The 12,500-nt window shown below is 50.6% G+C and overlaps 1 protein-coding gene across 1 annotated transcript in view; it reads left to right on the forward strand.

Annotated features, from left to right (window-relative positions):
• Nucleotides 1-12,500, forward strand: part of tanc2a (tetratricopeptide repeat, ankyrin repeat and coiled-coil containing 2a) — a 105,921-nt gene that overhangs the window by 40,898 nt on the left and 52,523 nt on the right. The window contains 1 exon segment of the mRNA XM_083676528.1: nucleotides 9,613-9,709. Coding sequence (XP_083532654.1) covers nucleotides 9,646-9,709 — 64 coding nt within the window. The 5' untranslated portion in view covers nucleotides 9,613-9,645.

Consider the following 12,500-nt stretch of genomic DNA (forward strand, 5'->3'; position numbering starts at 1 on the left):
AGAGAGAGAGAGAGAGAGAGAGAGAGACTGTGAACGCGTGTGTGTCTCTGTGTGTGAACGTGTGTGGGAGTATTGAACAGATTTGCACCGCCCTGAAAACCGCTGGCTCTGCAGAATTGCTCATCAGTCCGTTTCAATAGCCTACGCTCCTCAACCCTACACACACACACACACACACACACACAGATAGAGCACCGTCCTCTCTCTTTCATAATCCCAAGGTTGATGCTGCTGCCATTGTCATGTAAAGCAGACGACAGGACAATTACTGGTCTAAAGAGCTGGAGGAGAGGCAGGCAGGCAGACAGGCAGGCAGACAGACAGGCAGGCAGGCAGGCAGGCAGACAGACAGACAGGCAGACAGACACAGACAGAGAGGATAGAACTGGTGTGGAGGAGGGATTAATGGAGATAGAGAGAGATAAAGAGAGGACAAGGGGAAGAGTGCACCCAGACACACTCCTACACACTCCTTCACACACACACACACACACACACATCGCATGTGCAGATACAGACACACCTCTACAGTACACACACACACACACACACACCGCGTGCGCAGATGCAGACACACCTCTACAGTATATATACACACACACACACACACACACACATATTCAGGTAGGGATGAGACTGAACGTGCCTACTCTTCATTAGCAGCTCAGGAAAGCTGGCAGGCGTGGGTCATGAGTTCACAGGTTCGGGACTGGAACCTGTCGTTAAGGATGACAGGGTTGGGAACACACACACACACACACACACACACATGCGCGCATGCATGCATGCATGAACAAGATAATATCAGTCCACAAACCCATAATGGGAAATGTGTTTTACCTCTGGTGTGTTTACACTTCCCAATGCACACACACACACACACACACACACACACACACACACACATTCATTCATTGACACTGTACCCAGTGTTTCTCCCGCCTCCATTTTATAGCAGCCCAGGAGCACTGTTGCTATGCAACCCTGGGCTGTCGCTAAGTGATGCATTAATTACAGTTTGGATTTGAATCTGCTCGAGTCGCCTCGCCGGGCAGGTCTGTGTTCCGCCCAGAGGATCAGCTACGGTAGCTTAGCACACCCAGCCTGTTATGAACACACTCTCTCCCTGCCTCCCTCAGCCCACCTACGCACTCTCAGACAAACTAGAACAGGGGCTCAGACACACACACACACACACACACACACACACACACACACACAACATACATACATACATACATACATACAGTACACACACACACATATGCACACACACACACACACCTGAGGAGACAGACAAATAGAATCAAGAACACAAGAACTACAAAGGCATTCACACTGCTAGGAAAAGACCCTTCACACGGATGATGCAAATACTGCACACATCCTTTTTTCTGGCAGCCGGAGTGGGGTTGGGTTGGGGTGAGTGTGTGAGTGTGTGAGTGTGTGTGTCTGAGTGTGTGTGTGTGTGAGTGTGACATGAAACATTTCCACAGCGGGAACCATTCTTCACACAGCACCATTCCTTCTGTGGCGTCCCTGTGGTGAGAACAGCGGAGCAGAACAACCCCAGCACTGCTCATCACACTGACACAGCCCTGCATACACCCCCTACCATCACACTAAAGCATTCTCTGTGTTTTACAGTGTTTTCCTCCACTGTAATAAGTACCAGCCCTAAGTTCAGCCTGCGGGCCTGTTAGCTGCTGTCCGTCAGCTCAGCCTGTTAGCTGCTGTTCCTCAGCTCAGCCTGCTAGCCTGTTTGCTGCTGTTCCTCAGCTCAGCCTGCTAGCCTGTTTGCTGCTGTTCCTCAGCTCAGCCTGCTAGCCTGTTTGCTGCTGTTCCTCAGCTCAGCCTGCTAGCCTGTTTGCTGCTGTTCCTCAGCTCAGCCTGCTAGCCTGTTAGCCTGTTAGCTGCTGTCCTTTAGCCCAGCCTGTTAGCCTGCTAGCCTGTTAGCTGCTGTCCTTTAGCCCAGCCTGCTAGCCTGTTAGCTGCTGTCTTATCAGGGGCTCAGAGGGCATCTGGGGACTCTGCTGTCACAGGAGGTAACTGTGTCAGATATTAAAGCTGTTATACATACACACACACATACTCTTCTCACACACACACACACACACACACACACACACACACACTCCCAGTCCCAGTCCCGGAGGGAGAGAGTGGTGTCAGACAGACGTGTCAGTGAGCCCGTCGGTGGTGACATGATGTGTTGTCGCCCTGTGAGCGGAGCAGCAGTGCATCGTGGGGGATGACATTGTCTGCCCGGAGTGCCTTGACGGGAAGGAAATGCAATGTCATCAGAACAGACAGACAATGTCGTTGTTTGGTACTACAGTGTCAGCCAGTCACATGACTCTCTCTGCCTGTTCCAATGCCCTGACCCGGGACGGACCATGATGACACTGGACCAGGAGAGGCTGGCGGAGGTAGAAATTGGAGGACGGGTTGTGTTTGACACCATTCCTCATTCCGTTCCATGCATTACAATGAGCCCGTCCTCCGATTTCTACCTCCGCCAGCCTCCCCTGGCTGTACTGTATGTCACCAGATGGCAGTTCTCTCAACAGGCTCCCAGTGTCTCCTGACATGGAACTGAGGCAGGGGCACTAGATTTGTCTCTGTGTACACACCGACACACACGCACACACACACATGCACACACACACAAACATGGGCACACACTCATGGGCACATACACATGGACACACACACACACGCATGCTCAAATCCCAGCCTGGCGTGAGCCTCCCCAGAGCTCGTTTTAAAACCAAACACAGGAAGCATCTCCATGACCAGGCCGTAAATTCTACATTCACATCTCTCCTACATTCACGTTTCCCCTCCTGTTTCCCTCTTTCCCTCTCCTCTCCTCTCCTCTCCTCTCCTACCTTCTCCTCCCCTCCCCTGTCCTCTTTCCCCTCCTGTTTCCCTCCTCTGCTTCCCTCTCCTCTCCTCTCCTCATTTCCCCTCCCCTCCTCTCCTCCACTCCCCTCTCCTCACCCCTCCAGTAGTCCTGACATTAGGCTGTTATGCCTGTGTAATAACAGTGCAATAACAGTAGTAATTACCATGTAGTAGTAGTAGTAGTTCCATGTATGAGGTTATAGCTGTGGGCTACAACAGGCTATTGATGGGCCACCTGGTTACACACTGAAAGAGATTAGGAGAAGGAGAGGCGCCCCATTTCAACAATACCTGAACTTTTCAACTATCATCCACACACACACACACACACACACACACACACCCTCGCTGACACCCACCCCTACAGTGTGTACATACATAATAACCTATGAGCTCACACTGCAAACAGCTTCATGTTCTGACACGCGAGTCCCTGTGACGAGAACAGATCATACGACTCATTCACACACACACATACACACACACACGCACGCACGCACACATACACACTCTCTCTCTCACACTCACACTCACATCCGCACGCACACTCACACACACACACACACACACACACACACAGAGCAGCTATGACCCTAGACTGTCTCAGAGGAAGCAAGAGGTCAATGATGACATCTGTTCTCTCAGCTGAGAGAGAGAGAAGGAGAGAGAGAGAAGGAGAGAGAGAGAAGGAGGGAGGAGGGAGAAGGGTCACCTCTCTTGAGAGGAACATGCTGAGGCCTCCTGAGGGTGTCTGACATCATCAAAGCCAGACACACGGCCTTGACCCCTGCACACTCACAACATACCTTAGACACTGTCTCTGCTGCCTTCTCCACAGACAAGCCCTACTCCCTAGACACTAGACCCTACACCCTACTCCCTAGACACTAGACCCTACACCCTACTCCCTAGACAATAGACCCTACACCCTACTCCCTAGACATTAGACACTAGACCCTACACCCTACTCCCTAGACACTACACCCTACACCCCACTCCCTAGACACTAGACCCTACACCCTACTCCCTAGACACTACACCCTACACCCCACTCCCTAGACACTAGACCCTACTCCCTAGACACTAGACCCTACACACTAGACCATATACCCTACTCCCTAGACACTAGACCCTACTCCCTAGACCCTAGACACTAGACCCTACACCCTACTCCCTAGACACTAGACCCTACACCCTACTCCTCTCTTCCTCTCGACCCCATCCCCCCCCCCCCCAGTGTTGTGAGTCAGAGTATGTGAACCTGTATTGTAGAGAACACCCAGCATGAGGTGGTTCCACTAACAATCTGGCTGCCTCTCCCCCCCCCATTGTCCTCCTCCCTCCCACACAGTCCTGCTCCCTCTCTCTCCCCATCCTCCCCCCCATCCCTCCATCCTCCCCCCAGAGCCTGTAGACGTGAGGTGGATCCACTAACAGTCCTGCTGCCTCTCCCTATGCTGCTGCACTGTGGGAAGACAGCAGAGGGAGGGAGGGAGGGAAGGAGGGAATGTGAGAAAAGACATACAGTACTGAGTGCTCCAACACTGACTCTCTTTCTTTCTCTCTCTCTCTCTGGAATGAGAGGAGAGGAACGGTTGTCGACCTCCCTCCTCTCTCCTCTCCTCTCCTCTCCTCTCCTCTCCTCTCCTCTCCTCTCTTCTCCTCTCCTCTCCTCTCTCATCTTCTCTTCTCTCCTCTCTCCTCCCATACTCTCTTCTCCTCCCCCTCTCCTCTCCTCTCCTCTCCTCTCACAGTAATAGTTGTCTATCTAGTCCAGAGGGAAATATAAGATCTTGCTTGCTCAGAGGAAAATATCATCTCTCTCAGCGAGCTGACAGAAACCCAAGCTCTCTGGCCCCAGTGGTGAGAGGGGAGGGGAGGGAAACTGCTACAGGAGAGGGTCAAAGGTCAACCAGAACAAAGTTCAGAGGCCAAAGCAACATGTTTACTTTGCAGGAACCCTCCTGAGACCCTGGCTGATCCATTTGCTACACACTTATGAGTTTTATTCCACTAGGATTGTGAGAGTGAGAGAGAGTGTGAGAGAGTGAGAGAGTGTGAGTGTGTTGAGTGTGAGTGTGTGTGAGAGAGTGCGAGAGAGTGTGTGAGTGTGTGTGGGACTACCTGTCTACCAGGCCTACCAGTCACCTGTACTGTTGTGATCATGAACAGCCTGTAGGTTGAGAGTTAGATGATGTCCCGTCCCCTGAGTGTCTCTTTAGGCTCCACCTGGGATCCTCCTCCTCAGACCTCTGCACCCCCTAACACCCCCTAACACCCCCTAACTTGAACAAAAAAAGGAGTTCTTCCTTTCTCTAGCACTGTGACTGTCACCTGTTCTTATCAAAGTTTTTACTTTACTTAGACTGGTGTATAGTTGATTCACTGACGTTAGACAAATGTCTAGTCACTTTAGATAAGAGTCTGCTAAATGACTTAAACATAAACATTTAAATCAAAAGTCTTACAGTCTCAGCGTCTTACAACCGTCCTGCATCGGCATGGTTACCTGAGGTTCATCCTTGGGTGGTTGTTGTGATTGTGATGTCGTAAGGGAGAACATGTGGTAGAGTTAGAGCTGTAATTCTCTGTGGATGAGAGACTAATGAGCCAACCAGTCTATAGTACCCCTCATTAACTCGTGTGTGTGTGCGTGTGTGTGTGTGTGTGTGTAGATGGAGCGGAGATAGAGCCTGATTGCTGCACGTGGATGCTTTAAATGGTCATTGTTGAGGGAAATGATAGCTAATTGTGACCCCCCCCCCCCCCCCCCCGATGGCTAATTGAGGGGGGGCAAAACGTTCAAGCATGTGCCCCCTCACCTTGTGTAACTTAGCTGTACTGCAATGCACACCTCCTTTCCCCCCCATCATATCAACCCTGTCTACTGCCACCCCACCACCACCCCACCCCCCCCCCCCCACTCACCTCACCGCACCACAAAACTAGTCTTAACTAACCATCGCTCCTGCTCCTAGAAAGTTAACTAGTCTTAACTAACCATCATTCCTGCCCCTAGGAATGTCTTTCCGTATTGTATCGTATTGTATTATTAGATTAGTCAATGTCAAATATCCCCTCTTCAACTCTTGAGTTTAGAGTGGGCTGTAGACACTTGTTAAACCCACTAAACAAAGCTGTAGGCTAGGCAGGAAGTCCTCTTGTGAGAGGTGGTACGTTCTAGAGCCCTGTGATGTCCTGTGTTGGTAGAGAGAGAATGGTTTACCCCACAATAACCCCCACGGCACAGCTGAGCCAATCAAAACTGCCCCCACGGCACAGCAACACAGTTTTGATTGGCTGAGTCACGACAGAGAGAGAGAGAGAGAGAGAGAGCAGATGATGGGATAGCTCCGCCCATGGCAGGTTTCCACTCTGAGGAACATATGCCTTACATCTGTGTACCAGAGGAGAGAGGGAGAGAGAGGGAGGGAGAGAGAGAGGGAGGGAGGGAGAGAGAGAGAGAGAGAGAGAGGGAGAGAGAGAGAGGGAGAGGGAGAGAGAGAGAGAGAGAGAGATTTTAGGACAGACTTCATGTTAATACACACAGATGAGGCTTTACCTCAGAGCTGGATGGTGCTGCTGTGAGAAGGGAGCCAGTGCTTACTGGTCGACTATTTGACCCCGTTTGCCTTCAGACAGCGAAGGAGGACCGCGTCGTTGTGTGAGAAACGTCCACTATTGTTGTGTGAGAAACGGTTTGATTTACTACCATGAAAATCCTCCGCCGTGTGTATTCCCTTACTCACCCGCCAACCCGACCCATGTGTTTTACATTAGAGCTGCTTCTACCAGGACAGGGCCTGACTAATACCTGACCTGCAGCACAGCCTCTACCAGGACCGGGCGTGACTAATACCTGACCTGCAGCACAGCACAGTGCTGCCTTTGCCAGAACTGGGCCTGACTAATACCTGACCTGCAGCACAGCGCTGGGCCTGACTAATACCTGACCTATACTTGTTAAACCGACTGCGACCAACCACTCTGTAAAAGGCACAATAGAAACAAGACACTGCTGTAGCGGCCTATGTGCCATGGACATCCCGTTCTATTGGCCCACTGTGTTTGATACCATTCCTGATTCCTCCCTCCACCAGCCTCCCCTGTGGAGGCTGTCTCTCCCTGGTGGGGGGTGGGGGGGGGTGGTTAATGGAGATGTGTGTGTGTGTCCCCGGGTAGGAATGGTTAAAGACGTGTGTGAAGGCCAGAATGTACTGCTGCCTTTGTTCGCGCTGTGAGCTTTAAGTCCTGATCTGGCTCGCTGGATCACTGAAGCGCTTGGCTCTGTAGACACACAGAGAGAGAGTGTGTGAGTGTGTGTGAGAGAGAGAGAGACAGAGGAGGTCTGGATTGTATAGACCAGATTAGAGGAGTCATCTCCAGCTGTTAGTGTGAAATGAGTCTGTGGGTTTTATTCCCCCGTGTGTGTGTGTGGGGGGGGGGGGATTTTATGCCTAACCGCCATAAAGCACGACAGAAGAAGAAAAGATTGAGAAAGAGAGAGGGATTATTGACAGACAGAAAGAGGGAGACAGAGGCTACAAAACAAAAAGAGAGAGAGAGAGAGAGAGAGAGAGAGAGAGTGTGTGATGGAGGGTAATTACAGAGAAATGAAAACCAAGACAGACAGAGGGATTTGTGATGGATGAGGGAAATAGCATTCTGACAGAGCTGAGGTGCCTTCAGCTAGGTTTAAGTGGGGTGGGGTGGGACCCTTCTGAATTAACGTTCCATTCTGCGGGAGAGGAGAGGAGGGGTGGGGAGAGGAGAGGAGAGGAGAGGGGCAAGGCAGGGGGGAGAGGAGAGGAGAGGGGCAAGGCAGGGGGGAGAGGAGAGGAGAGGGGCAAGGCAGGGGGGAGAGGAGAGGAGGGGAGGGGAGAGGAGAGGAGAGGGGCAAGGCAGGGGGAGAGGAGAGGAGAGGAAAGAGGCAAGAGGGAGCTACACGCTGGCTAGTCTGTGTTGTTTTTTTGGTGAGGAGAAGAGAGGCTAGGTAGGGGGTAGAGGAGAAACCACGATTCTCACTGAGTCATACTACGGTTAACATGGAACATCTGTTCTCTCCCTCCCTCTCTCTCTCTGTCTCCCTTGCTCCCTCTCTCTCTCTCTCTCTCTCTGTAGGACTCCTTTTGTATTTAAAGTATTTCTTTATTGGATAAGAAATAGTAGAGAAATACACGCACACACGCACGCACGCACACACACACACACACACACACACACACACACAGAGTGTTGTCTGACCCAGGGGAGGCTGGTGGAGGTAGAAATCGGAGGACAGGCTCATTGTAATGCAAGTTTACGTTCTGTGTGTTCGATACGTAAACGTGCATTACAATGAGCCTGTCCTCCGATTTCTACCTCCACCAGCCTCCCCAGTAGGTGTGGGGTGTTAAAGCCAGGACTGTGTCCCACCCTAGCCCCTCATGTTGAACACATGTTTACATTAGGGAGCTGCAAAACCGCCAAAGATTGATGTACATTTTTGGAAAACTGCCTCAACAAACAACCTCCAGAACATTCTAGAATGTAGAGGAGCATTCTACAGGAGCAGCCAATGAGACGGCAGCATGGCACTAAAGCTCCCGGTGACGGTGAGAGTGAATGTGTGGGTCTAGTCTCTATTTAGAGGGACTGTGTGTGTGTGTGTGTGTGTGTGTGTGTGTGTGTGTGTGTGTGTGTGTGTGTGTGTGTATGTGTGTGTATGTGTGTGTGTGTATGTGTATGTGTGTGTGCGCAGTGCAGTGACAGTGAATGTGTGGGTCTAGTCTCTATTTAGAGGGACTGTGTGTGTGTGTGTGTATGTGTATGTGTGTGTGTGTGCGTGTGCGCAGTGCAGTGACAGTGAATGTGTGGGTCTAGTCTCTATTTAGAGGGACTGTGTGTGTGTGTATGTGTATGTGTGTGTGTGTGCGTGTGCGCAGTGCAGTGACAGTGAATGTGTGGGTCTAGTCTCTATTTAGAGGGACTGTGTGTGTCTGTGTTGTGTGTGTCTGTGTGTGGGTGTGTTGTGTGTGTGTGTGTGTATATGTGTGTGTGCGTGTGTGTGTGTGTGTGTGTGCGCACGCAGTGGCAGTGCAGTGACAGTGAATGTGTGGGTCTAGCCTCTATTTAGAGGGAGTGTGTGTGTGTGTGTGTGTAACAGTGTGTTCCATGACAGTGAATGTATGGGTCTAGTCCCTACTTAGAGGGCTTGTCATTGGAGAACAGTAGCAGTTAAGCTGTTTGATGAGATGTCTCTGTCTCTCTCTCCCCTGGTTCATTAAGTTGCTGTGTGGAGGAGGGAAACATAGACAGACACACACACACACACACACACACACACACACACACACACACACACACACAGTGTATTTTACTTTCATTGTCTTTCTCTCATAGCACAGCCAACAGTAATTACCAGGGTGTGAGCGCTGTTTGACGTAGGGACTAAGCGTAGTTCAATGGTGCACGACCAATCCTCATGAATGAACCTCATTATTATCAACCACAGGAGGGAAGCTATGGACGCTCAGGTCATATTCACCCCCTCCACTTAAAGCTGAGGGTACCACACACACACACACACACACACACACACACACACACACACACACACACACACACACGCGCGCGCACACACACATACACGCTTGTCTTCAGACAACTGACAACCGCCAGCCCCAGGACAACTAAGGTAACGGTGTCTTCTCTCCGCCACCGCAGGTTTCTCCATAGCGTCACCTGACCAGACCAGCCATGTTCAGAAACAGCTTGAAGATGCTGCTGGGCGGCAAGTCCAACCGCAAGAACCGCAACAGTGGTGAGTCTCTCTGTGTGTGTGTGTGTGTGTGTGTGTGTGTGTGTGCGAGTATGTGTGTGAGCGTGTGTCTGTGTCTGTGTGTGTGTGTGAGTGTGTGTGTGAGCGTGTGTCTGTGTCTGTGTCTGTGTCTGTGTGTGTGTGTGTGTGTCTGTGTCTGTGTCTGTGTCTGTGTGTGTGTGTGTGTGTATGTGTGTGTGTGTGTGTGTGTGCGCGTGCGTGTGTGTTCATTAGCGTCTCCCCCTCTCATTAGTCACTGTTGTCTACCTACATCATTCTCTACGACCCAACGTGTCAGGTGACTAGCGATATCAGAAGCAGTGTGATGATGAGACGGAGGTGAGACTGCGATGGCGGCGGCTCCGCGGCGATGCCGGCGTCTCCTGGGACGGAGAGCGTGCCACACGTTGGTAGTGGAGGAGTGAAGCTCGATAAGGCAGTTCGTTAGGAGATAGAGACGCTGCTTTTTCTCACCTCCCTGAGGTGGTTGAAGAGTAAGACTATAGACTACACACCTCAAACACTGTTTAATGTCTATAGACTACACACCTCAAACACAGTTTAATGTCTATAGACTACACACCTCAAACACTGTGTAATGTCTATAGACCTCAAACACTGTTTAATGTCTATAGACCTCAAACACTGTTTAATGTCTATAGACTACACACCTCAAACACTCTTTAATGTCTATAGACCTCAAACACTGTTTAATAGTGACTACACACGGGGCGCTCAGTGGCGTAGCACACTAAGGCGCATACCATATAATCGCAAGGTCCCTGGTTCGATTCCGACCCTCGACATATCTTGCATGTCATCCCTCCTCTCTCTCTCCCATCCTTCCTGTCAATCTCTACTATCTCTATCCCAATAAAGCAGAAATGCCCTAAAAAGATATATATATAAAAAAAAAAATAGTGACTACACACCTCAAACACTTCTCAAAGTTCACTATTCACTTCAAGTTCAAGTTCATTCTGTCACGTGTGCTGGGTTACAAGTGGGTGTTTCAACTGTACAGTGAAACGCTGACTCACAATCTCTCCTCTCGGAAAAACACAAGACAACACAGGACAGCATGGCGGTAGCCCCACACTACGGTAACACATGACTGGACCGTGTGAACAGGAAACAGTTGATGTTTCAGGTCACGGCGAGAGGAAGCGAGGCCCTGAGAAACTGGAGAGCGCTTGTCTCCTGTCCGTCCTAGAAAGTCGTATAAACGTGGGTTACGAGGCTCTGTGGCCTGCCCTGTCAGACCAGGGGGGTGCTTCACTGTTTCACTGCAACGCTTCTCGTAGGCACTGTGAGGTAAGCTCAGGAACACTAGCCCCAGCACCCCCCTCGATTCCTCCACACAGAATCTAGTCCCCGTCGTCGCCCCCACCCCCCGCCCCAAGTCAGAGGGTTTGTTTACGAACCTGGAAGCTATTACCTCCAGCTCATTGTGACTGTCTTCTGATCTTAGTTTGTCTCTCTGAGTGATTCTAGAGCTTTGATACTGATACCAGGAACATTCTGGAACAGTTTTGCGTTTTTTTAAACGTCGCGTTATGAGCGGTTTCACCACGGTCATGTGATCCGTCGCGGATGAGGTCAGGCGGCGCTGTCAGGGTTCTGATGAACAGGGGAGGCCGGTGGAGGTAGAAATCGGAGGACGGGCCCAGCGTCATTGTAACGCGTGGAACGGAATGAGGAACGGCGTTCGATACGTCCACACGCGTGCTTGACACCGTTCCTCATTCTGTTCCACGCATCACAATGAGCCCGTCCTCCGATTCCTACCTCCGCTGATGAAGTCATGCGGACTCTAATAGCTCCTTCTGTGCTCGGAGGGAGAAATCAATATCAGGTTGCCTACTGTAAGATACATCTCTTATTAACGATCAGATGACACTGTCGATTTATGGTTTGAAGGAACATGTTTCTCTTTGTCTTTGGAGTGTGTGGATATTTCCACAGATGTTGTGGTCTGTTCAGTGGGATGCATTGGAGGCCATGCACAGCGCCGCGTCTTGTTTGGGAGTCAGGGACAACTCCCACACTGGTGTGTTTATTCCAGATATCGTGTTCCATCTTAAAATGATCGGCTTACCTAATCCAGACCACGGAAGGCCTGTGATTGGTTAAGCCACCACAGGGCTCCTTGTTGGTTTTCTCTTGTGATCAACTGACGTTGTGTTTCCTCAGGACTCGAATCATATCTGCCACACTAAACACACACACATGCACACATGGTGGTGATAATTGTACTTCCTGTTGTTGTTGTTGTTGTTGTTGACGACATGATGTCGTCGTGGCAGCATGCTCCCTCACAGAAAGGCCTGTGTTCCCACTCCAGCACGGGGGGAGTGTGTGTTTGTGTGTGTTTTTGTGTGTGTGTGTGTGTGTTTGTGTGTGTGTGTGTGTGTGTATGTGTGTTCATGTATCCGTGCGTGTGTGTGTGTGTGTGTATGTGTGTTCATGTATCCGTGTGTGTGTGTGTGTGTGTGTGTGTGTGTTCATGTATCCGTGTGTGTGTGTGTGTGTGTTCATGTATCCGTGTGTGTGTGTTCATGTGTCCGTGTGTGTGTGTGTCCGTGTGTGTGTGTGTGTCTAGTGTGGTAGCTCTCTGCTACTCTATGGAGCGTTGTTAGTTTGTCTTCCTAAGGAGGGCGGTGAAAGGGAAGTGTGGAGGTAACTACCGTGATGTTTACCTACCTAACAGTAACACCCATGTGTATACACAGCTCTGGCCTGTGTGTGTGTGTGTGTGTGTGTGTGTGAGAGCTCTCCAGCCCCAGCCACACAG

Source organism: Argentina silus (genome assembly GCF_951799395.1).
Source record: "Argentina silus genome assembly, chromosome: 9".
NCBI lineage: Eukaryota > Metazoa > Chordata > Actinopteri > Argentiniformes > Argentinidae > Argentina > Argentina silus.